This window comes from Mytilus trossulus, chromosome 12, assembly GCF_036588685.1.
Source record: "Mytilus trossulus isolate FHL-02 chromosome 12, PNRI_Mtr1.1.1.hap1, whole genome shotgun sequence".
NCBI lineage: Eukaryota > Metazoa > Mollusca > Bivalvia > Mytilida > Mytilidae > Mytilus > Mytilus trossulus.
The window spans coordinates 43890593-43917939 of record NC_086384.1 but is presented as its reverse complement, the minus strand read 5'-3'; the positions used below and the strand labels follow the sequence as shown (position 1 = coordinate 43917939).

The following is a 27347-nucleotide window of genomic DNA, read 5'->3' as shown; positions in this document are numbered from 1 at the left end:
TCACAATTAGGCGAAATTTTACGCAAGTTTTTTTTATGTATATCTTTAAAAGTGATAGAGTAAGTCAAGAAACAACAAAAAGTCAGAAATTAGTTTAAACATATTTATTTATAGTGGATTGGGAAACAAGTTTTGCAACTTATATTAATCCCTTTCCACTTTGCGGGTGCGAGTTCTGCCTTGTAGCGGCATTAGCCTACTCTTTTTCGAAATCTACAAGGGTGTCTTTTACGTGCAAGAGATATGGCTCTCTCTAAAAAACGGGTCAGCCATTTATCGTCCCCTTCCGACGGACTATCATCGTTTCCTCAAGACCATACTCGCAAATGGTGTCAAGGGAGAGCCGAAAATTGAGTTCCTGAAATTTAGAATTTGACTTTGACAAAGTTTACTATTCTTTGACCCAACGGACCTAAAATCATCAGACCCTAGGTCTCTATAACTAACTGTTTACCAGTTAGAATTGCATATCACTAATTTCAAATGCATTAGGGCAAAAAACTATCTCATGAAGTCTTCGTATCGCTTCCGTCAAAATAGAACAATTAAACAATGGTTATAGCGAACAATTTGGTAAATTTTAGTTTTTTTTACGGAGGAGATCTTACCACAAATAAACAGTGTCTGGGGAGATAACTCTTACAATAAATAGTCTTAAACTAAACAGGGTCAGTCTCAAAAGCGCAATAACTGTTCGATATCATAAACAAAAAATCTAAGCGACATCTTTCGAAACCACAAAACAGGGCATGTTACAAATTTTGCGGAAGAAGAAAATCAAAAAAAAATCAGAGAAAATATAACAGGTCTTTATACAGAATAGTGAAAAGACCTGATAACACAAACAAGCTGGTAAGTGTGAAATCTAAGTAAATAAGGATGTCGGATCTTACTTGTAAGTATTAATGACATCACACGAGAGTACCGATTTATTATTTTAAATAGTTACAAGTGCAACACTTTTCATGTTGTTTACGTCAAATGAAAGGCGTCTTTCTTGCCTAGATGTATGTGCATCTGTGTTATCTGTGAAATCAAATTGAAATGGACAATGATATGCTTTTCAACAGCTCTAATTCTGCTTCAGTCAAGAGACAAAGACTATATCATTTTTTGCTACAAGTTAACTGGAGATCGTGTGTGTCTGGTATAATTGTTGGCAGTTCGTTATCTGTACTGCTAAGTTTATCTTTATTTTTGATCATTGCACCATACTTGAACGACAAACCAGAAGCGGAAAGTCCATTAGGTAAGTGATTCCCATTTCTGATAAACATTTAATTGCATATTTGGAAATTTTACACTGCTTTTTAATGATTCAAAAATAAGCTTTTGAAAATGGTATATATTTTATTTACCTGTATTTACAAAACACATGTGTATAACCATAATTAGTTAAGATATGCACGTTACTGTTATGGTTTAACTGCATTTATAACTTGATTATAATGAACTATCTTGTACGATTTCCTTTTTTTTTAAATGATAGAAAAATAGGCTTTTGAAAATGGGATACAAATGTATTTACCTGTATTTACAATACAGATGTATATAAACATAATTAATTAAAATATACACTTTAATATGTTGGTTTAACTGCACTTAAAACTTGAATATAATTATTTATCCGGTAAGATTTCCTGAGGGGCTAGAATGGATTGATAAAAAAGAGCATGATGGGCACAAAGTGCAGAATAAAGAGAAAGAAAATAAAGCAAAGAAAAAGGTAGATCCACAAAATAAAGAAAACAAAAGAGAATAATGGGGCAATACAAAATAAATATAGAGAATAAGAGCATGATAAATAAAGAATAGAGTAAATGACAAAACACAATAAATAAAATTGAGAATAGAAATGGGAAACGTGTCAAAGAGACAACAACCCGACCATAGAACAGACAACAGCAGAAGGTCACCATCAGGTCTTTAATGCAGCGAGAAATTCCCGCACTCAAATGCGTCCATCAGATGGCCCCTAAACAAGTTCAGTGATAATGAACGCCATGCTAGAGAAATGGTAACCAACCCATTATGAGCCTCTTTTATATGACAGGTGTTTTTAAGCAAGGTATGAGATGAACCGAAAAGTAAAAATGTATATCAAAATACCAACCTTTCACCATGATTTAGTAGGTAAAATATATGTAACAACGACGATATTTAACATAAGTTAATGTGTCCTTGTCACTGTTTACAACTTGTTATATATGTGTATAATATTAACCTAGCTCATGACAATATAAGGAATAAGTCCTCTGAATTTTATTTTTGCAAAAATTAACAATATAGTGACAACAAAAATTGAAAACAACGCGTTTAATATGTCTATGCGTTCGAAGCACTTTTCCTGGTTTACCCTCACCAGGAATGCTCAAAGTCAAACATTTGAAATCTGTAGATGTATAAGTACCGAAACCGTTCAAGAGCTTTATATCAAAAATACCTAAAATAAATAGCCAAGTTCATCTAAATTCAACTTTGCCTGAGGGAGTTGTAACCTTAGTTTCTAAATGATTTATCAATTTATAAACGGACAATTTTAGAAAAGTTTGTTAATTCATGCCAATATAGTAATCAACAATGATGGTCTACGAATGTCATTTCAAATACCTGTCAATCGACATAAAATTTGTAAATAATTAGGTCCAATACCGTTTGAATTGCTGTATTATTAGTGTCATGTCGAAAAAGAGGTTTAAAAGATACAAGAGGGACAAACAAACTCATAGGTAGAAAATAAACTGACAAAGTCATGGCTATAAAGAAAAAGACAAATAGATACACAGATTAAAGTACACAAGACACTACATACATATAGAAAACTAAAGAGTAAGCTACAAGAACCTCACCAAAAAACTGGAAGTGATCTCAAAACGAATTTCTAATCTTTCCTTTAACTTGAATGCACAATATGACACATTCTTAAATGCAAAATGATGCCAAGATTATTTTGAATTATTTAACAGACGCCCAAATCTAAAATTAAATGGCTAGGAATTGTCAAACTTTCTTAACAAAAACCCAAATTATGTTGGAAGTAAACCTACATGTTTGTTTTGTTTCCTTTATAAGACCAATTCATGTTTTTAAGAAAGTCTTTCCATTAAAACGTGCTTGAATAAGAAGTGCTATAAATAAATAATCAGTAGTATACCGCTGTTCAAAACTCATAAATCCATGGACAAACAACAAAATCGGGGTAACAAACTAAAACTGAGGGAAACGCATTAAATATAAGAGGAGAACAACGACTAAAATGTAACACACACAGAAACGGACTAAGCATTAGACAAAATCCGATGAGAATTACAAATATAACATCAAAACCAAATACATGAAAATCCTATGGGAATAACAAATATAACATCAAAACCAAATATATAAAATTTGCAATATCGGAATCAAACGCAGTATTTGGACTCTTCAATATTCATATTCACAAAATCAAATTTTGACCTCACGTGAAAAAAAATCAATTTAAGAAAATCGACCTTAACTATTTTGATAAATTAATGCGTTTAAATGTACATTTGTATCATAAATTTATAAAAGTACATAACCTTTATACTTGAGAAATACATTGCACAAACTATTAACTCTTATCTTAACTTAGGTAATGAAATACTGAACTATAATTCAAGTAGATCTCTTGAGTTCTTGAGAACCATTTATTTTTATTTCTTAGAATGATTAAAATACAAATTAGAATAATAAGATGCACAATGAATAATGTGTTCTATAACAGTATTATGGGGCAATATACTTTCAATGCACATGAGATCACCTCTAGATTTTGGTGGGATTCCTCTAGCTCAGTCTTTATTATCAGGGCCTTTTATTGCTGACTATGCGGCATGGGCTTTGCTCATTGTTGAAGGCCGTACGGTGACCTATAGTTGTTAATGTTTGTGTCATTTTGATTTTTTGTGCATAGTTGTCTTATTGGCAATCATACTACATCTTCTTTTTTATATTTAGTTTTCCTTTTAACATTTTGTGAACTGTCAGTTTTTATGTCCACTTGATACATATATCTGTCACCACTTTTGGTGCATAAATAAACAGCAAGAAAATAGTGTAAACGATTGCAGTCTTTAAATATTAGTAGTTGTAAGTCTTATATTATAGCAAAAGGAACTTCAGAACCAGCAATGATGTAAAGGATTAACAATTTTTTATGAGTTTTGTTTCAGAGATGTTCCTGGAATGATAATAACTATGTTATAAAAATTCCTGGAATGATATACATGAAAAATAATTTCTGTGAATAATAATATTAATCATGTTAAAAAAATTCCAGAAATGATATATATACAGTAGAAGTTCCTGGAATAATAACTATATAAGAGAATTCTTTGAATAATAAGAAGTATGTAATAAAAACTCCAGGGATGATAAACATGTAAGAGAAGTTCCTAGAATAAAAACTATGTAATAGAAATTTCAGGAATCATTTGCATGTAGGCTAAATTCCTTGAAAGATAATTATGTGACAGTATTTCCATAAATATAATTGCGTTAGACAATTTCCTTGTATATATAGTGTAGCAGAAATGCAAGGAATACTTATTTTAATGGATAATCAAGATAAATCATTTAATAAGAAAACACCTAGTTTAAACATATTTATTTATAGTGGATTAGGAAAGAAGTTTTGCATCTTATATTAATCTCTTTCCACTTTGAGGGTTCGAGTTCTGCCTTGTAGCGGCATTAGCCTACTCTTTCCATTTATCGTCCCCTTCCGTCGGACTATCATTGATTTCTCAAGACCATACTCGCAAATGGTGTCGAGGGAGAGCCGAAAATTTAGTTCCTGAAATTTTCATCCCAAACGGGAATCGAACCAGGAACCTTTGTGTTAGTAGTCCGATGCACTAACCACTTCACCACGGCTCTCTGTAAGCACTCTCTAAGCAAACACTAGTTCATGTTTATATTTTGTTTTATACTGATTAGGATTATAACACAATGTTAACTGCTGTACCCATATTTTATTACATTTTTATATATTATGTCTTTTTGTTTTATTCACACATCGTTGTAAATATTAGAGGTTGATGCGACTGCAATAACAGTAAGAGGTTTAGGTAGCTATAAAACCAGGTTTAATCAACCATTTTTTACAAACGAAATGCATGTACGAAGTCAGGAATATGACAGTTGTTGTCCTGTCGATTGATTTGTTTTGATTTTACCGTTTTGAATTTTCCTCGGATTTTCGTATTTTTGTTATTTTTACTTCTTTCCGAAAAAGAAAAAAAACCAACTGAATGTTTTAATAAAACATAGGAAACATAGAATTCTAGTGTGAATTTCAGGAACGGATGATGATTATTTGCTAACTCTAGCAAATCCTTTCTTTCCTTCGAATCGCCGTGATATATAAATATAATATCATCACGATACCTTCCATATTCCTCATTGATCTGAGGAGATAGATTAAATCATCTGTCGGTGGGCATATTGATTTTGTGATTTGATTTATCAAACTGATCATACGAAATTCTAATTGCCGATAATAATTCATCATTCGGACAGTTAGTGTACATTGATACTACATCAAAACTACACAGCCAGCAATCTGCAAAAGGCTTAATTCTTTCAAACTTTTATATTAGATCAGACGTATTCTTTATATATGTGTGTTGTTTTTGTACCATAGGTACTAAAAATAATCGATGTAGCGTCCAATAAATTCTGTGACAGTACCAATCTGAGATATGATTGGCCGACATGGCGGCATTATGTTGTCAATGTTAAACCCATATTTATTGATTTTTACTAATTCTGATTCATTTAATCGGTGTATTTTAGGAAAGATACGCACATACCCAGGCCTATAATCAATTTGATTACCATTATTAAGGTAATTAAATATGGAGTAATCTATAACACCTTTGGTGTACATGCCTTTGACATATGTATTGATATTACATCTAAGTGCATTTAGGTCAAAGTTTTCCAATTTGGTGTAATGTTGAGTATTTAATTGGCGATCGCCTTCAAGAAGGTAATTGACCTTATTAAAAAAAAAAAATTGTTACTTTTATCGGCTTTCTTAATGACTAATGATTCATCATTCACCAAAAAATATATGCCGAACCTTTGTGAAAGACTGAGATTGTTTCGAAATTTTCGAATTTGCATAATAAGTTCTGCTATGCCCTTTTGACTGACGGTGAAGGAACGAATTTCAAACCTCTGGATAAAACCAAATACTCGTCATCAGTTATATGCGAAAGATTAACAACCTGTTTTCTATCTTCATACATTTCACAGAATGTATGTTAACTTTTGAAGAAACTACACGTGCTTACTTTTTAAAATGCTCTCAGGTGTAAACAATAGCATGATATACATGACCTTTGATAATTACTCTATGTGTACTTTCGAGTCATTATAGAAACACACTGTATGGTGTTTTGTGTTCCTGTAAGTTAATTAATGGAGAAGGAATACATATCAGGTAATTGAAGTTCTCAGGAACTTTTTTAATCTACTATTGTGTTCCATTCGAACATATATTATGTAGAACAATATTTTAGAAAACACGAAAAAAATAATAATGATACGAATAGGTAAATTGGTATTGGACAGATAGCTTAAAAGAAAGCTGACTTTCGAAAATGTAAAACGCAGGATCCAACTAGCCATCAAACACAAACGAACAAAAGATGTGTATGTTTCAGGAAACTGATATGTATTTAGAGACACAACATAATATTAACTAAATGTTTAATTTAGAATATATAGAACAAAATATATATTTCAAGCATTCACACTTTTTAGCTGATTCATTAAAATATGGTGATGGCATAAATATAAGATTTAGTGCCTGGCAATGGGGATCGTGTTCCAAGACATGTGGTGTTGGTGTACAGGAAGGGATCAGAACCAGTATATGTCCACAGAATGTTCAATGTGTAGATAATGAAACTGAGATTTTACGAAGACATTGTTTTAGTGAACACTGTTCCGGTAAGTAAGGATAAGAAGGTTAAAGGTGAACATTTACGTCATGGATACAGCGACCAAACAACAACAATTAAAAGAACTATAGAAATAAATAGGCTAACATACGAACTGCAAAAAGAAAACACGTTTCAATTTTGTTGACTTTCATGATCTTACGAGAACACATATTCCATGAAAAGAAACAAAACATAGAGAGATAAATTAAGACAGCACTCTGCGTGGTATCTGATTTCTATCGTACATGTAAACATGTAATAGGTTCAACTTATTTTATATCGAAACCAATCGTTTTTTAATATCCATGGTTTTTGGTTTTTTGCTTGATCTAATGATTTACAAAGAACTTGTTATCATGATAAAGTATCATCTCCAATTGTCCTAATAATATTTTGTGCAGCACCGAATGTTTAAATGAACCGTTCTTTTTGCCATTGTGGATTTGACAGCAAAAACATCACTATGCAAAATACACGAAACAGAACCGACAAAACACTGTTTTCATTGACAATTTGAAACGTAACAACAAACTTCATTACATAGAAGTCCAAACTTAAAAAAAAACAATGTAAGAAAATGTAACGCATACAAGTGCGAGGTCTAGCTAGGTATAAAATCAGATTAAGCTCATCATTTTCTACGTAAATGCCTTTACCAAATATAAAAATATGACAATAACTGTTGTTGTACATTTGGTTGATGAGTTTGAGCTTTCGTTTTGCCATTTGCTTAGGGACTTTTCCTTTGAATTTTCTCCGGAACTCAGTATTTTTGTGATTTTATTTTTCTTAATTTGTTGATCAAACCAGTCACTGCTGAATAATTTTAAAAACGACGATGGTTTGTTATTTCTATTTCCTTTTTTTGATTAAATCTTAAATTTAAACAAATTCTAGAATTGAGGTCTCTCTATATTGCGTAAATTTATTCATGTTACACACACACTCTTCGTGCACTTCTCTAATCGTTGATTAGTTTCACTCGGTTCTTGTTTGCTGCTGCATTTACTTATTGCTGAGATAGTATTTGCGTTATTATTCTATAAGTTCATTGTTGATTACTTTTGTTTATATAATATTAGTTACTTAGGTTTTGAAATGGCAAAAATATCCCTCTTTGTCATGAACTAAGTGCCCTCTCTATCCCTCTTGATATTCGGCGATTGAACCACGGAGATGGTATTGAAAGCGCAATGAAAAAAGAAAATGCCAAGTACTAAAATTTGTGTAGGATAAAGTTTAATAATAGTCAACTTGAGAGTTCCCAGATAATGTGACCGATACCATCTCGAAGTTCAAGTGATTGTACGTCTCCTAAACTTTTAAGGTGTACTCCTTGTTCTGAAGATCAACAACAAAATCCAGTTGAAAATGTGCATCAATGTTTCATTTGTGATAAAGAGTCACCTTTATCTGTCTTAAGAGAGGCAATGACAATGAAACTAAACTAACGACTAGTGAATTGTTCAACAGCTCTTCAGGATAAACAACTGTTGGCAAAGCTGATTAGTGGTGATGTTATAGCACAAGAGATGAAGTATCACCCGTCTTGTCTCGCAGCTGTATATATAAGAGAGAGATCAAAGAAGAGACAAACAGAGAACGAAAGCAGTTGCACACAGGAAGAAACTATAATGTAGACACTGCATTAGCTGAGCTGATCATATACACTTTTGAAACTCAAAGAAACTCTGGAGAGTCGGTTGTGGTTCGATTAGCAGACCTGGCAAACATGTACGAGGAAAGATTGGCACAGCTTGGTTCTTCTTCTGCACAGGTACATTCTACAGGACCCAAGGACAAGCTATTGCAAAAGATGTCAGAATTAGAAGCACAAACAAAGGGCAGATATGTACTTTTGATGTTTGAAAAAGATAAAGGACCAGCTATAGCTTTAACTTGTGATTATAATGACACCATGCATATGGCAAAGACGGCCGATATGATTCGCTGCCAATTAGCTACAACGAAGTCAATACAACATTTTCTGGATCCTTGGTTTCTGAAGATATCGATGATTGCTTACCCCTTCCATTGTTACAGTTGGTGAAAATGATAGAACATGGACCTGATATAAAATCGCAGTTAGACAACGTTTCTACAAAGTCTGACTCAGCTCTGATCCAGTTTTTAATGATTAAGTATCAGCCAAAAGGTTACAGTTACAGTACAACAAAGACATTCAGCTGATCGTGAAACACTAATTTGTGTGTATCTTGGACTGTTACTCTTTGCAAAAACCAGGAAAAGAAGCTAATAGATACATTAATTCAACATGGGTTATGTTTCTTTTACGGTTGGGTACTTGAAATATCAACTCAACTAGGTGAAGCTGTTGTTGAACGTTATTTAAATGAAGGTGTGATGTGCCCGCCTTTTTTAAAGAGCAAAGTGTTTACCACGGCTGCAGTCGACAACATAGATCACAACCCAAGCTCAACAACATCAAAATCATCTTTTCATGGGACCGGAATCTTTTGCAACATCCAATGAAAGATAAAAAAAGGCGTTAGAATGGATGAGTTTATATTATCTACACATAAACCAAAATCTAAAACGGTACCTGAGCTCCCTGCTGCTTATATGAATATAAAACCTGCATGTCTTAAAACAAAAACAGAACCTCTCATTCTGCCTGACTATACTTCTAAAATACTTAACCACGGTTATATATTCATGAGTTTGCAAAATGAGTATGAGTGGTTAAATACGGTGAGGTTAACAAGTGAAGATATTACGTCAGAAAATATTTAATGGTCATCATTTCATTCTTCAGAGAGACGTGGACCAACTGTTGAAGTGAGAAAGTAAACAGGGGTTTCCCTGCATGGTTTTTTTTAGTCGAGGAATAACCCCTAGTTTTTAGTACGAAACTGTTTATAAGCTTCTTAATGCATTTATCAAGAACAAGCTCACTCAGTTGCTACCATAAAACATTTGAAGGATAAGGTTAGGGATGTTGTGACGTTTTTGAATCTTGGTCAAACTCTAAGAGAAGAACCTCAGACAGACAGTAGTTGTTGATGGTGCGGCCGGCACTGGTCAATTCAAGACCACCGCCTGGAACATACACTTTTTGTGCTTACGCAAAAGGTGTGATTTTGATGTAAATTATCCACCTTACTTCAAAACATGCCAGATAAGCTGTTATCTATGATATTTACATAGCAAACAGCCTAAAAGCACAAACACGTAAATCGATGGGTGCTGGGTACAGAAGAAAAGTTGTCGGCACCAGTACGAATCCAAAATCCTGGTCAATCTTCCTTCGAGTGGACGAAAATAAAACGGAATTGTTTTATTTCCTTGCCGACAAAATTTCCTTGATTCAATCTGACAAAATTATTTTTGTGACAAATGGCGAAATTGTTATGAAAAATTCTGATGATGACCATGATGATTTCAGTCCGTGTAATCAAGAGGAAGCAGACACAAGGACAGTTGTTCATATCAAAAGTGCAGCTGCAAAAAGGTGTAAGTCTTCATTGATAATCAGCTCAGACACTGATGTAGTGTTTTTGGCGGTGTCTCTTTTCAAAACACCTCAAGTAGAGAAACTTTGGGTTGCCTTTGGAAAAGGAAAAGACCTGTGATGGCTTCCGATTCACGAAATTAATCATGCTCTTGGTCATAAATCAGAAGCTTTGCCATTTTTTCATGCTTTTACTGGATGTGACACGGTCTCCGCTTGTCATGGAAAGGGGAAGAAATCGGCATGGCAGACGTGGGACATATTTGATGATGAAACCGAGGTTTTTAAACGATTAAATAAGAAACCTGAATTGGTCAGTGCCGCTGATATGAAGTTAATAGAGGCATTTGTTGTGGTTATGTACGACAGAACTACACTAATATTTGACATCAACGAATTCGAATCCATGTATGGGGACAGGCATTCATACATGATCTACATCTACCTAGTCCTGGTGATTTGGGATGGGTTAAGGAGAACGCAGATGGAATGTGATTTCCTTATTGGACACAATTAGCAGCAATTGCTGCATCTTGCCAGGAGTTACACAAATGTGGCTGCAAAAAACTTGTTCTGGTATATTGAAGCTGGCTTGACCTATACAACATTGTGTTCATGTGGCTGTTAAAACGGAATACATCGGATATACCGTAGATTATTACACTGATCAGTCCTCCAGCATGTTTAACACAATTATCGATATATCAAACGGACATTTTTATCATATATTTATACCACTTTTATTTCACTCTAATGTAACAACTTTTTTGACCCAAACCGGAAGTGGTGATTGTTTTTTACAATTGTTGTCTGTTTTACCTATTTTCATATCATTTTATTGTATTTTAAACAGTTTTTATAACATATATAGCGTTAAAAATGGTTAGGACAGTTTTTCAAACACAAAGATTGGGCGAAATGATGTCAATTTTTAATTCAAGATGGCCGCCGTGAAAAAAATCGAAAACATGTTGGCTACCAATCCAATATGATAAAGTACTTCCTAATGAACGTTCATGCCAAATCCCTTGCTTGTATCACAATTTGCATGATTTTGGCAAATTTCGGTACTAAGCCGCCCCACTATTAATAAAGATAGTTCGATTATTAGGTAAACAGTAACTATTTTCAACAATTTGCAATTTAACGTCAGTAAAATCGCCAAAATATTGAACTCCGAGGAAAATTCAAATCGGAAAGTCCCTAATCAAATAGCAAAATGAAAAGATAAAACACATGACACGAATGATGTTATGTTTGGTATGATTAAAAACAGTTTTTATATCTACCACACACAGCGGCATTACTTCCAGAAATATACAGTAACTATGAACCGTTATATTAGTGGGGCGGCTTAGTACCGAAATTTGCCAAAATCATGCAAATTGTGATACAAGCAAGGGATCTGGCATGAACGTTCATTAGGAAGTACTTTATCATATTGGATTGGTAGCCAACATGTTTTCGATTTTTTTCACGGCGGCCATCTTGAATTAAAAATTGACATCATTTCGCCCAATCTTTGTGTTTGAAAAACTGTCCTAACCATTTTTAACGCTATATATGTTATAAAAACTGTTTGAAATACAATAAAATGATATGAAAATAGGTAAAACAGACAACAATTGTAAAAAACAATCACCACTTCCGGTTTGGGTCAAAAAAGTTGTTACATTAGAGTGAAATAAAAGTGGTATAAATATATGATAAAAATGTCCGTTTGATATATCGATAATTGTGTTAAACATGCTGGAGGACTGATCAGTGTAATAATCTACGGTATATCCGATGTATTCCGTTTTAACAGCCACATGAACACAATGTTGTATAGGTCAAGCCAGCTTCAATATACCAGAACAAGTTTTTTGCAGCCACATTTGTGTAACTCCTGGCAAGATGCAGCAATTGCTGCTAATTGTGTCCAATAAGGAAATCACATTCCATCTGCGTTCTCCTTAACCCATCCCAAATCACCAGGACTAGGTAGATGTAGATCATGTATGAATGCCTGTCCCCATACATGGATTCGTTGATGTCAAATATTAGTGTAGTTCTGTCGTACATAACCACAACAAATGCCTCTATTAACTTTATATCAGCGGCACTAACCAATTCAGGTTTCTTATTTAATCGTTTAAAAACCTCGGTTTCATCATCAAATATTTCCCACGTCTGCCATGCCGATTTCTTCCCCTTTCCATGACAAGCGGAGACCGTGTCACATCCAGTAAAAGCATGAAAAAATGGCAAAGCTTCTGATTTATGACCAAGAGCATGATTAATTTCGTGAATCGGAAGCCATCACAGGTCTTTTCCTTTTCCAAAGGCAACCCAAAGTTTTTCTACTTGAGGTGTTTTGAAAAGAGACACCGCCAAAAACACTACATCAGTGTCTGAGCTGATTATCAATGAAGACTTACACCTTTTGGCAGCTGCACTTTTGATATGAACAACTGTCCTTGTGTCTGCTTCCTCTTGATTACACGGACTGAAATCATCATGGTCATCATCAGAATTTTTCATAACAATTTCGCCATTTGTCACAAAAATAATTTTGTCAGATTGAATCAAGGAAATTTTGTCGGCAAGGAAATAAAACAATTCCGTTTTATTTTCGTCCACTCGAAGGAAGATTGACCAGGATTTTGGATTTGTACTGGTGCCGACAACTTTTCTCCTGTACCCAGCACCCATCGATTTACGTGTTTGTGCTTTTAGGCTGTTTGCTATGTAAATATCATAGATAACAGCTTATCTGGCATGTTTTGAAGTAAGGTGGATAATTTACATCAAAATCACACCTTTTGCGTAAGCACAAAAAGTGTATGTTCCAGGCGGTGGTCTTGAATTGACCAGTGCCGGCCGCACCATCAACAACTACTGTCTGTCTGAGGTTCTTCTCTTAGAGTTTGACCAAGATTCAAAAACGTCACAACATCCCTAACCTTATCCTTCAAATGTTTTATGGTAGCAACTGAGTGAGCTTGTTCTTGATAAATGCATTAAGAAGCTTATAAACAGTTTCGTACTAAAAACTAGGGGTTATTCCCCGACTAAAAAAAACCATGCAGGGAAACCCCTGTTTACTTTCTCACTTCAACAGTTGGTCCACGTCTCTCTGAAGAATGAAATGATGACCATTAAATATTTTCTGACGTAATATCTTCACTTGTTAACCTCACCGTATTTAACCACTCATACTCATTTTGCAAACTCATGAATATATAACCGTGGTTAAGTATTTTAGAAGTATAGTCAGGCAGAATGAGAGGTTCTGTTTTTGTTTTAAGACATGCAGGTTTTATATTCATATAAGCAGCAGGGAGCTCAGGTACCGTTTTAGATTTTGGTTTATGTGTAGATAATATAAACTCATCCATTCTAACTCCTTTTTTTTATCTTTCATTGGATGTTGCAAAAGATTCCGGTCCCATGAAAAGATGATTTTGATGTTGTTGAGCTTGGGTTGTGATCTATGTTGTCGACTGCAGCTGTGGTAAACACTTTGCTCTTTAAAAAAGGCGGGCACATCACACCTTCATTTAAATAACGTTCAACAACAGCTTCACCTAGTTGAGTTGATATTTCAAGTACCCAACCGTAAAAGAAACATAACCCATGTTGAATTAATGTATCTATTAGCTTCTTTTCCTGGTTTTTGCAAAGAGTAACAGTCCAAGATACACACAAAATAGTGTCTCACGATCAGCTGAATGTCTTTGTTGTACTGTAACTGTAACCTTTTGGCTGATACTTAATCATTAAAAACTGAATCAGAGCTGAGTCAGACTTTGTAGAAACGTTGTCTAACTGCGATTTGATATCAGGTCCATGTTCTATCATTTTCACCAACTGTAACAATGGAAGAAGTAAGCAATCATCGATATCTTCAGAAACCAAGGATCCAGAAAATGTTGTATTGACTTCGTTGTAGCTAATTGGCAGCGAATCATATCGGCCGTCTTTGCCATATGCATGGTGTCATTATAATCACAAGTTAAAGCTATAGCTGGTCCTTTATCTTTTTCAAACATCAAAAGTACATATCTGCCCTTTGTTTGTGCTTCTAATTCTGACATCTTTTGCAATAGCTTGTCCTTGGGTCCTGTAGAATGTACCTGTGCAGAAGAAGAACCAAGCTGTGCCAATCTTTCCTCGTACATGTTTGCCAGGTCTGCTAATCGAACCACAACCGACTCTCCAGAGTTTCTTTGAGTTTCAAAAGTGTATATGATCAGCTCAGCTAATGCAGTGTCTACATTATAGTTTCTTCCTGTGTGCAACTGCTTTCGTTCTCTGTTTGTCTCTTCTTTGATCTCTCTCTTATATATACAGCTGCGAGACAAGACGGGTGATACTTCATCTCTTGTGCTATAACATCACCACTAATCAGCTTTGCCAACAGTTGTTTATCCTGAAGAGCTGTTGAACAATTCACTAGTCGTTAGTTTAGTTTCATTGTCATTGCCTCTCTTAAGACAGATAAAGGTGACTCTTTATCACAAATGAAACATTGATGCACATTTTCAACTGGATTTTGTTGTTGATCTTCAGAACAAGGAGTACACCTTAAAAGTTTAGGAGACGTACAATCACTTGAACTTCGAGATGGTATCGGTCACATTATCTGGGAACTCTCAAGTTGACTATTATTAAACTTTATCCTACACAAATTTTGGTACTTGGCATTTTATTTTTTTTCATTGTGCTTTCAATACCATCTCCGTGGTTCAATCGCCGAATATCAAGAGGGATAGAGAGGGCACTTAGTTCATGACAAAGAGGGATATTTTTGCCATTTCAAAACCTAAGTAACTAATATTATATAAACAAAAGTAATCAACAATGAACTTATAGAATAATAACGCAAATACTATCTCAGCAATAAGTAAATGCAGCAGCAAACAAGAACCGAGTGAAACTAATCAACGATTAGAGAAGTGCACGAAGAGTGTGTGTGTAACATGAATAAATTTACGCAATATAGAGAGACCTCAATTCTAGAATTTGTTTAAATTTAAGATTACTTTTCTAATTATGTTATTTGATGTACTAACCTATATTATTCGGGTTATAAAACAGTCATTTTCGGGATATTCATAAAACCAGGAGTGGTTTATCGACCGATATTTGACCGAAAGTGACACTTCATCTTATATAACAATGATTTACTCCATTTTGTAACATTTTGGATAAAATACAAGCACAACCGGCCATAAATAAGATGTTTTTTCCCTGTGAAGACGTCATTTCGAATATCCAAGATGGCCGCCATGATCGGATGATTTTTATTCGTGGCTACCCCCTAATATGATTACATACACCTAAAGGCATGTTCTTACAAAGTTTCATGCTTGTATCACCATTTGCATGATTTGTGTGGTAAGCTGCTTAACTAGTTTGATAACATAACCGATACCAATTTTCCTGCACCAGATGATCATTTCGACAATACATGTCTCTTTAGTGATGCTCGTTGCCAACATACTTAAAAGCTTTGCATGAAGGAGATACATTCCTTAATTTATAATAATTTCTAACATTATGAAACAGCAAACTTTGATAACACAACAAAAACCGTATTATCATTCCAGTACCGCAGTACTGGCTACTGTGTGTGTGTGATATCCTCGGGAACTAATAGTCCACCAGCAGAGGCATCGACACAGTGGTAGTAATAACATTAACGGTACCAATTGTCCTGCACAAGACGCGCATTTCGACAATACATGTCTCTTCAGTGATGGTCGTTGCCAAAATATTTGAAATCCAAAGCTTATATAAAAGACGAAGAGCTATAATCCAAAAGGTCCAAAAAGTATAGCCAAATCCGTGAAAGAAATCAGAGCTTTGCATGAGGGAGATACATTCCTTAATTTATAATAATTTCTAAAATTTTGTAATAGCAAATTTTAATTACTCAAAAAATCCGTATGTTCATGCTAGTACCGAAGTACTGGCTATTAAATAGTCTATTACAGTTTGTCATACCAAAAAAAATAAACTGATCTTCAAAGTATAATTGATCACCTGTTTTCGTTATCGCAGTTTGACGACTTGTAAAAATAACATTTTTTTTTTACTTTTTGTTTTTAAAAACAATTTATATTAAATATAGATGGTATAAAAACATTCCGCGTTGTGCTGTGATTTCGCCATCAGTGAATTAAAACTCGATGTGACGCATTGTACTCAGATTTGTGTCAACTTAATGCTAGAAGAGTAAAATATAAACAAATAAAAACAAAGCAAACCAAAGCGAACATGTTGTTGCAGATACTAGTTTTACGGATTTGTAAAAATATACGTTTATATCAATTGAATGAAAACCCAAAACATTTGTTTTTATGGGATTGTGTGATGGAGATGATGGATGGCTGCTTAACATGAAATATAAGCTTAAATACATATTCGATCAGGCTGATGAGATGTTTAAATTGCATAAACATAATGCCTTTTTTCACTTGACCAATATACTGAATCGAATTTGCACTTGTTGGTACACAATGAAAGTTTAGAAAACAGTTCGACAATGTCAACCTAACTGGAATCAATATTCTCACTCCGAGCCGTCCAATTTATGTTCTACCTCCTAAATGCCATATACATAAAGCAAATCAGTTTTCAAGGTTTTAATTTACCATTCTGGTAACTACACAACACTGAGGCAAGCACGCTTAGACGATATCATCAAATCTTCCGTGGTTGATTAATACAATATACAACTTTCTAATTTAAAAAAAACCCACTATTTATTTGATTACAATTAACTACAACTCACAACACTATGTGAGACATATTATTTTGTGCAATTCACCGATTCAGAGTCTAAGTATTCTTTTGGGTTTCTATTTTTTAACACGTGGTCCAAAATGGTTATCTAACTTTTCCCTTCACAACAGATCTTCAACTTACTGTGAAATGGTATTTGAATGTTGTTTGTAAACAACGAAATTATAAAACATATAGATTGTGAAACTAATTAATGATCTATACCGCACCCTGGATGCTTTGTCTTGCAAATTCCTATAGATAAAAACGTATACTTTGGATTCATTTGTTTTCGTGGGTACTAATGTCGTGGTTTGAGAAAAACTTGCATATTCGTGTATATCTAATTTCGTGATTTTGGCAAATAGTTATCAAAGGTACCAGGATTATAATTTAGTACGCCAGACGCGCGTTTCGTCTACATAAGACTCATCAATGCCGCTCAGATAAAAATAGTTATAAAGCCAAACAAGTACAAAGTTGAATAGCATTGAGGATCCAAAATCCCAAAAAGTTATGCCATATACGACTAAGGTAATCTATGCCTGGGATAAGAATATCCTTAGTTTTTCGAAAAATTTCAAGTTTTGTAAACAGGAAATTTATAAAAATGACCACATTATTGATATTCATGTCAACACCGAAGTCTGCATACATTCCTATAGAAAATTTGCAATTCGTTAAATATTTAAATTCGCGGTGTATATTTCCAGTTGATGGTAAATGGAGTGTTTGGATGCAGGAACCATGTAGTGTCACGTGTGGTGTTGGTACCCGTCTACGTCATCGGCAATGTTCTAATCCACATCCTCAATATGGCGGACAAAACTGCGCAGGAAAAAGTATTGATCACATAAATTGCTCATCATCCAGCTGTTGTCCAGGTTATTATCATAATTAAAAATCTTTTAGAGATAAAAAGAACTTCTGGAAGGGGTTGGGAGGGGATCTTTACTTTTGTATTAATTTACTTTTTATGCAAGTTTTTTCTGCTCTTTATTTTCTTCTTCAATTGCTATCTGCTCTTTTACACGTTATTTTTGTCTTTTTTATTTGTTTGTTAATGTGTGTCATATTTGTGTTTCAACTGTTATTTAGTTCTTGAGACAAGCATTTACGATTTTCTCATTTGAACTGTTTTACATACTTTTATGTCAGTGCCTTTAATATCATGCTATGCGGTATGGGTTTTGCTCATTGTTGAGGGCCATGTGGTGACATACAGTTGCTAACATCTACACTGTTTTGTCTCTGGGGATAGTTACTTCTTGCCATCACACCACATCTCTTTATTTAACATTTCGCTACTAACAAATGGCAATTTTTTCTCTGAATCAATCTAACAAATTTCTTGTGCTAACATTACGCGGAATCATTTGAAATATATAATGCTCCATTTACATGGCAGTGATCCAATGAATAATGAGTTAAATAATTGGACTAAATACTAGGACTTAAATTTCCAACAAAAGAATAACAAATTTTGATTTAAAATCGATATCACTTAATATCAATTAGAAACTTTCTTTCTACTGCATCAATATTAAACACATGTATGTTTTACACATTATTATGAGTACACATTTTTCCCCTCACAAATAATCAACATACGGGTATTTGAGTTACTCTAGATGTAATAGTCATACAGATAAAGGATATGGAATCCGTCTAGAGGTCAATATTTCGTTACAAACTTCTTTCATCAGGTTCTATACAAATTCAAAAATTTAACCTATAAACTTCACTCTAGTATTTAGCACTTTCCGATTAAATCTAACACTTTTACTTTGTCTGAAATTGATTTTTTATGTCATTACAAAAACTTTTCATCTGTTTAATGTATATCTGCAATGCATGAACGTATGAACATGCGACAGGCTAAACAAGAGAAAACTTTTCTTATTTGTTTAGTTAAGTAAAAACAATAGTTCTGCATGTAGGAATGTTATTTTGTACAAACTAACAAATTATATATATTCGCATAATCATTGTTAATTGTTAATAGGATTGGCAGATGATTCTCTTATGAACTGCGCCGGAGGCTGGATGCGACGTGACGACTTTGATGCATGCTTTTGTTTTAGTAGACAACGTTTGTCATGGAATAGTGCACAGGTAATTCTAGAACCACATATAATAAACATTGAACAGGTATTTACAAAGCTTTTCATCTTGTTGCAGTCTTTGCTCATGGTTGAAGGCCGCATAGTGACTGATAGTTTTTAATTTCTGTGTCATTTTGGTCTCTCGTGGAGAGTGGCTCATTGGCATTTATACCACATTTTCTTTTTTATATTTGTTGTTTTTCTGGTGTCAAAATCCACCTAACAGTCCGTTCGCTTCCTACATAAATCTCGTTTGTTTTCCATATTTTGAACCGTTCAGTGATAAATCTATAGGTCGACCGTAAGGTGTGCTAGGAACGAAACTGAACTTCCTATTTTTAAGATAAGGACGATACTAAGTTGAACGTTGATACTTTCTGTTTCTGTTTAAGAATGCTGTACCAATATTTTGACTATTTTATTTATTATGTCTGTTTAGTTCAAGAATCATTGTAAATATAACAGAATTTGATGAGACTGTCGTACAAAGTCAGAGGTTTAGCGCTATAAAACCGGGTTTTATCCACCATTTTCTACATTTGAAAATACCTGTACCAAGTCAGGAATATGACAGTTGTTGTCCATTCGTTTTTGATGTGTTTTGTCATTTGATTTTGATATGTGATTAGGGACTTTCCGAAGTGATTTTCCTCTGAGTTCAGTATTGTTGTGATTTTACTTTTTCCTAATATCTACTGCCATGCACTGTTTTTTTGGTCTTTAATATTACTTTGATTATAATTCGTTTGGGGATGTTAACGTCACTTAAACATATAGCGAAAAGGATTAAGTTTTGCATATATCAATAGCAATCATTAAAGATCATATAATACTATAAAAGCTATACTATACATTTAAATTTAAAAAAAAAAGGTATGAGTTTTGAAGTTGAGTTATTTGTTGATAGATTGAAAATTTATAATATAAAAGTAACATGTTCAAATTTACTTAGGCATAGTTGATGTTTATCTTTTATACCCCCTTTGATCATATTGCTCATCACGTGTTTGGTTAGTAATACAGAAATACAGGCCACAGTAGTATACCGTTGTTCAAAAGTTATAAATCGATTGAGAGAAAAATCTACCCGGTTTACAAACTAAAACCGAGGAAAAGATTAGGTCTCAATATTTTTGGTGTAAACGTTCATGATAAAGATAAATTCAGAGAGGCGGTACGCAAATACTAAAATTACAAACTGTTAATAAAGAATTCACACATAGTGTTTAAATACAAAAATCTTGTGAACAACGAACACTCCCTTTTCATGATTACAACAAAATTGGAAGAAAGGGTGTAGTGAATCATTATCACAAGATAAAAATGGAAAAGTAGAGGAAAATCCTTTTACAGCTATATTACCTGTCTCAATGTTTAAATATGAAGTATCAAAAGGGCTAAAACTAAAAAGTTAAACTGCCTCAAGTAAACATTGCGTTGTAGAAAAAGATAATTTTCAAAATTAATGCAATCGAAATTTAGAGAAAGAAAATGTATGATTTGATTCATACCGGGATAAAAAAAAAAACCTGTTTAATTCACGGATAATACCACTTAGGCAATAATAGTCCACTGGCAACGGTTTTGACCTAATTTGAACACAGACATGTATTCTACTGATTTCCTCATTCATGGTACGAGAACAAAAGTAAGATGCCAAGTATAAACAATTTTACAGCTTTTTCCCCCGCAGACGGTTTATTACATCTAAATGTGTTTGGAGATTTTATTTACAGAACAGATTAAATTTAGAATTTTCTTATCCTAGGAATATATTACCATAGCTGTATTTGGCACATTTTTTTGGAATTTTGGGTCCTCAATGCTCTTCAACTTTGCACTGTTTGGCTTTATAACTATTTTGATCTGAGCGCCACTGATTAGTCGTATGAAGACGAAACTCGCGTCTGGCGTATTAAATTATAATCCTGATACCTTTGATAACTATATAGAAAAGATCAATGCATACGTAATAATCCTATAAATTCTTTTTAAAGGTTGTGATTTTAAAAATGGTATAGGATCATTAAATATCCAATTCCTTTCGTTTTGAATAAATATTTTCCTCATTGGCTGTCAAACCACAACTACTGCTTTTTATATTGTTTCCAAATTGAGGCTGAAATCTCTGTGTTAAAGATCTTGAAAATTTAAACAACAATTTAACGTGCATTTTCTGGGTTTTTTTTCACAAAAGTAACAACTGTTAGATGTTAAACGTTTTGGACATACCGAATTTTTTAAGTGTTATTTCCAGTTTATAGCTATGGTTTGATGCCATGACTTTCCTAAGTTTTATAGCCAGCGGTTAAGTTCGGACATACTTTGTAAAATACTTTTCTAGTAGTAAGGACTGTAACAAAATGTTGACTGCTGTATTTTTGACATTTTTACCTAGTATATCTGTTTGTTTTGTTCACGCATCGATGTTAATATAATGTAATTTAATGCGACTGTCGTACAAGTGAGAGGTTCAGCTAGCTTTAAAACCAGGTTCATCCCACCATTTCATACCCAAACAAAATGCATGTACCAATTCAGGAATATTACAGTTGTTGTCAATTCGTTTGATGTGTTTAAGCTTTTAATTTTGCAATTTGATAAGGGAATTTCCGTTTCAAATTTTCCTCGGAGTTCAGTATTTTTGTGATTTTACTTTTTTTTAAACTTTCGAAAGTTACATTAATATATTTCATAAAACAAGGATGATTTGGCTATTCTATGTTCGTTCATTGTTGTTTTAAAAACTGCAATAGTTCATGACATTTGCTTTCAAATTGAAATGTTTAAAGGTTCATGACGAACGGTAATCGAGAAAAGCGTGGATGCACATAATTTAACACGTTAAATCTTAGTTTATTGAAAAGATAACCTTTTAATATACAGCTAAATATCATTGTTTGGATCTTTCTGATTAGGCAAAAATTAACAAGATTCTGTCTCTGGTATTCAAATTACTTTACAGAACGGCTGAATCAGAAGAACCCTCCCCATCCCTCCCAAATAAAAACAAAATGAACAAAAATACCACAAATATTTGAAATTTTCTCATTATGAAGCTATAAATCTTTATACCTGATAATATGCAAAAAATAGCGTCTACGGCCCCCTGTCCTGAATTTGCGTAAAGGTAAAATTTGCATTAGTAATTTGCTTGTGTTAAAATCTCGTGAATCCTTTTTAATATACAAACTAAACAACAAAACCTTAGAAAATTGCGTGAACTGTAAACGGATAAAAAGACGAAGACACGGTGTATCAATAAGGTACATGTACTATTACGTGGCTTGTCCCTCACATGTGTAAGTTCAACCTCTGTTTACCGAAATATTTGCATTATTAAAAAAAAATGTGTTTAAAAAAATTGAATTAAGAGTTTTTTTTTGTAGGCACAATGCAAAATGCAGAGTGGATCACTTGCAGATATTTATTCAGAAAATGAAGCAGTATGGCTGGCTGATTACAGTCGTTTGCATACAGGTTTGCATTTTAATAAAACATTCGCACGCTTTTTATTGAAGCATTGTTCGCCTTAGTTAGAAAAATCACACTATATTTGTAAATGTAAATCAAATATAAACAATATGAACAAAGAGGTAATTGGGACATGTTTATATTTCTTTTGCAATGTAATAATTTGATAACCATTTATAAATAAGTATAACATTTCTTTTTTTTGTAAGATAACTAAATGTTGAATGAATTTATTATGAATTTGTTAACCTCTATGTCATTGGGTTTCTTAAGAAAAATGTCCATTGTTAAAGCTAAGGTGTCCTAAAGAAGTTTTTTTGGTGATTTTGTTGCTGGATTGTAGTTAGTCATATATCCTATTATTTAAGCATCTCTTAAAATTGGCATGTTTTATTTATTCAAAAGCCTAAAGCCTTTTATGACGTGCATTATTGTCTGATCAAATACCAGGGAAATTTAGAGGGTTTGATATATAACCATTAAAGAATTAAAAATGTAGTGAAAGGGTTAAAATCTACTCATCGGAAAAACATATAATCTTTTAACTATCTCAAATTAACTATACAATCCATTTAACTATATTATTTATGATTCACAGTCTTTCCCAAATATTATAAAGACCAATTGTAATACTACTGGATAGACTCAATAAATACTAGCAGATAGGTACAACATAGTATTGTAACATTCAGAAAGAAAGAAAAGAAAACACTTATAAAAAAAATAACAATCATAAAATCTAAAGATATACATATGAAATTTATCCGCATCAACTCAAAAGCAATAAGACAATCTTTCAGAAAAAAATTGTTTATCAGGTCAAGATCTATCTGCCCTGAAATTTTCAGACAAATCGGACAACACGTTGTTGGGTTGCTGCCACTGAATTGGTAATTTTAAGGAAGTTTTGCGATTATTGGATATTATCTTGAAAAGTATTATAGTTAATGTCACAATAACCAAATTGCAACGAGTACCCAATTTCAATAAGGATTCAAAATCAAATTGGTGGGACTATATATTAAATAAGGATACATCTTCAAAATGAACACATAATGGAAACTTTTGTGTGGATCATACAAAAACGTAGGTTGTAAAACTGTCAAAATAGGCGCAATTTTGGTACCCTCACTTTAGAGATAAACAGAGATAAACTGTAAATACTTATACTTGTACTGATAAGTACTATTTTTTATCTTTCATGATATATACGTCTTATTGCTTTGTGAACACAATTTTTTTCCAAAATACTGATATTTTGATAACATCCATAGGTGATAATTTTGTATTGCTCGTATACATATATATACAAACCTTGCGATAATTCGGTAGGTCACTTTTGAGGAAAACAGACGGTATTGTATAACTTTCTGATGTGTTTCATAACTACTTACCCTGCTGTGTGACATTCACTGATCTGTTGACACCTGTCTTACTTGTTAACACATGACATATCTATTTAAAAGTAACAGCACATTTACAACATTAAATTATGTCAATCAGTTCATTATATAAAATATTTTCCTTGTGTATGTATAACCTCGGTATCGTTTGTACATGTATCCTTCATATCCTTTTCGTGTACATACAACATTCATTTACTTTGAACATATTTTATTTCAAACATCATGTTCATGACATAAACATTTAAAAACAGTAATACATTCATACGAAGGGATTAGGAAACAAGGATTGTGATTTAGCTATGTGTAAGTTGGGTGCACTACATTTTATGATGACATCACTCGCCTATTTGGGATATTTTGACATTACAACCTTCCTGCCCAATATAATGAACTACAGCCTTCCTATCATATATGAGGAACCTACAACATCCATATTCCAACATTTCAACTTTCCTATCCTATGTTTTGAGCTTACAACATTTCTATCATATGTAATGAACATACACAACCCTATTATATGCTATGAACCTGCCACAAATTTGTCATATTTTATGAACTAACGACCTTCAAATCATATGTATGCAACCTACGACATCTCTATTATATGTTTTGACATTTCAACTTTCGTATCGTATGTTATGAGCGTACAACATAACTTTCCAAAGTTATGAAACTACACCATCCCATCCTTTTTTATAAGCTTACAACTGTACTATCATATGTTATGTACATACCACCTGCCTATCATATATCATGAACCTACAAAATCCCTATTTTGTTATCAACTTACAACCTTCCTATTCTATCTTATGAACATACAATATCCCTATCTTATGTAATGAACTTATAACCTGTCTATTGTATGATATCAACCTACAATATCCCTATCTTATGTTATGAACAGGGTTAGCAACATGAACGTTCAACTATTGGAACAGGAGCCGCCAACCCTTACTTTCTGAGTTCACACCCAGTTGTGCCTTATGTTAATCTTTTGTTAATTCTTAAGTTTTTAAATATATTTTTTTACTGTTGATTTGTTGTTTTGTTGTTTTTGTGTCAACCATATGTTGTTTATCTTTCATCTGTTTTTGGTAATTGATTACCCCCTCTGAACTTGGTATCTTCTCTGCTGCCATGGTCTTTTTTGTCCAACCTTGTGAATTCTATGGATTGTACTTTGAAAAAGCTAAATGGTTTTCTTTTAAAATCAATCGATTTTACTCAAACCTCAGCCTATGAATGCATCACGAGTTATCTTCCTTACTTCACGATGAATAACTTTGTACACGCTGTTGAAGATAGCAATTTTTTATGTTTCAGTAACGAGTGTATGGATTGGCGGGAAAAGAAATCGGTACAGATACATGTGGTTTACTTCCGGTGGAAATGCCAAAACTATGAACTACACAAGATGGGCACCTGGAGAACCGAAATTTTATGATCCAGGAAATAGTAATTTTATTTGTGTTAACCTATGGCCTAAACACCAATATAAATGGGATGATTTCGACTGTAATAAGAAACTGAATTTCATATGCAAGACATATTTATGAAACTATTTTTGCTATTAATGTTGATCATTCTATTCTACCTTTATCAATATTTGTATACAGCATTAACCTGATGTCAACAATTAAAAACCGTTGTTAAGGTGGTACCTAACACTTGAACTAAAATTAATTTGGCTCGTTTAATTTTCTTAAAATTTTGACAAAGTATTTACTTTGACCCTTTGACAAAAATATAAAAAATTAAAGAATTTTGAACCAACCGTTTGATCAGAAAAATTACACTGGTTATATAGCAGTTTGACAAACACTTATTTTGATCATTGAGAAGCTTAATATCCCTTTAACAACACAACGTAATTAAAACGTTTAGCTGATTTTACAGAGTTATCTCCCTGTAGTGTTAGGTACCACCTTAAACAACAGAACATAATAAATTGCGGCCATATAAAAGTATTGACTGATTGATTGTTGTTTGCTTAACGTCGGCCAGTGGCAAACATGTTCAGGACGACCACATCTAAATTACTGTGCATTCATCATTATTCGTTGGATTCCAATTGTCATTGGTTTCGTTGGTACAGTCGAACAAATCACATAATTTCAATAGAATTTGTATACAGAGATTGGCAAAACCACAAAATCAAATATTCACGAAAATGTACATTTTCATCAATCCACGAAAATTGATACACACGAAAATAAATGAATCCACAGTATAAAAGTAACTCACTTTCACGATTCAAGGATTTCCATTGTTTATTATAGCATGGTTTAGAAGTATATTTACATCAACAGAATTGATCGAACTAAAAAAATCTGTTTCAACAGTTCATGACAATTGTGATGAAACATATTACAAATCCCACAAAAAGTAGATGCAAAATAATGAAATCATTGTAAAAAAAAAAGAAAAATGACCAATTTCACATTTTCACCTCGGTTTATTTCACTTTTCAAAAATTCAAACTTGTGTAAACAGTTAATTTATAAATATGACCATATCAATGATAATTAGTGTCAGCACAAAAGTGCTGACTTCTGGGCTGGTGATATCTTCGGGGAATTAAAAAGTCACCTATATACTGTTTAATAAAGATTTTAAGCCGATTTCAGCCAATTTGGAAAATATCTATTTTGTATTTATCCGACTTTGTCTTAAAAAAAACATATACGTCCACGTACGTCTTCGGGATATTAACTAATAAAATTACCAGTTTTTATTATAAATATGATTTTGTCTCGGGGTTTTAAAAACCACTAATTGAAGAATGTTTTGTATAATTTCTGTTGTACTAACCGTCAATGATAATTTGTAATCAGCACTTTTTGTGCCGACATGAATTATCATTCATATGGTTATATTTATAAATGAACTGTTTACAAAATTTTGAAATACTAAGGCTTTTCTACCTCAGGCATAGATTACCTTAGCTAGATTTGGCAAAACATTTAGGAATTTTGTTTCTCAATGCCCTTCAACTTTGTACTTTATTTGGCCTTTTTTACTTTTTTGGATTCGAGCGTCACTGATGAGTCCTTTAGTAGACGAAACGCGCGTCTGGCGTATATACAAAATTTATTCCTGGTATCTATGATGAGTTTATTGTAAAACTAATGTAGAAGAATAATTA

General features: G+C 33.1%; 1 protein-coding gene across 1 annotated transcript; it reads left to right on the top strand.

The window, feature by feature from the left end:
• Nucleotides 1-937: 937 nt before the first annotated feature.
• LOC134692164 (uncharacterized) lies at nt 938-27100 on the top strand. Its single transcript, XM_063552607.1, has 6 exons — nt 938-1249; nt 6793-6981; nt 17931-18101; nt 19223-19332; nt 22712-22802; nt 25526-27100. Exons 1-6 carry the CDS (start codon nt 1045-1047, stop codon nt 25756-25758), a joined length of 999 nt encoding a protein of 332 aa, XP_063408677.1. The 5' UTR covers nt 938-1044; the 3' UTR covers nt 25759-27100.
• Nucleotides 27101-27347: the final 247 nt, after the last annotated feature.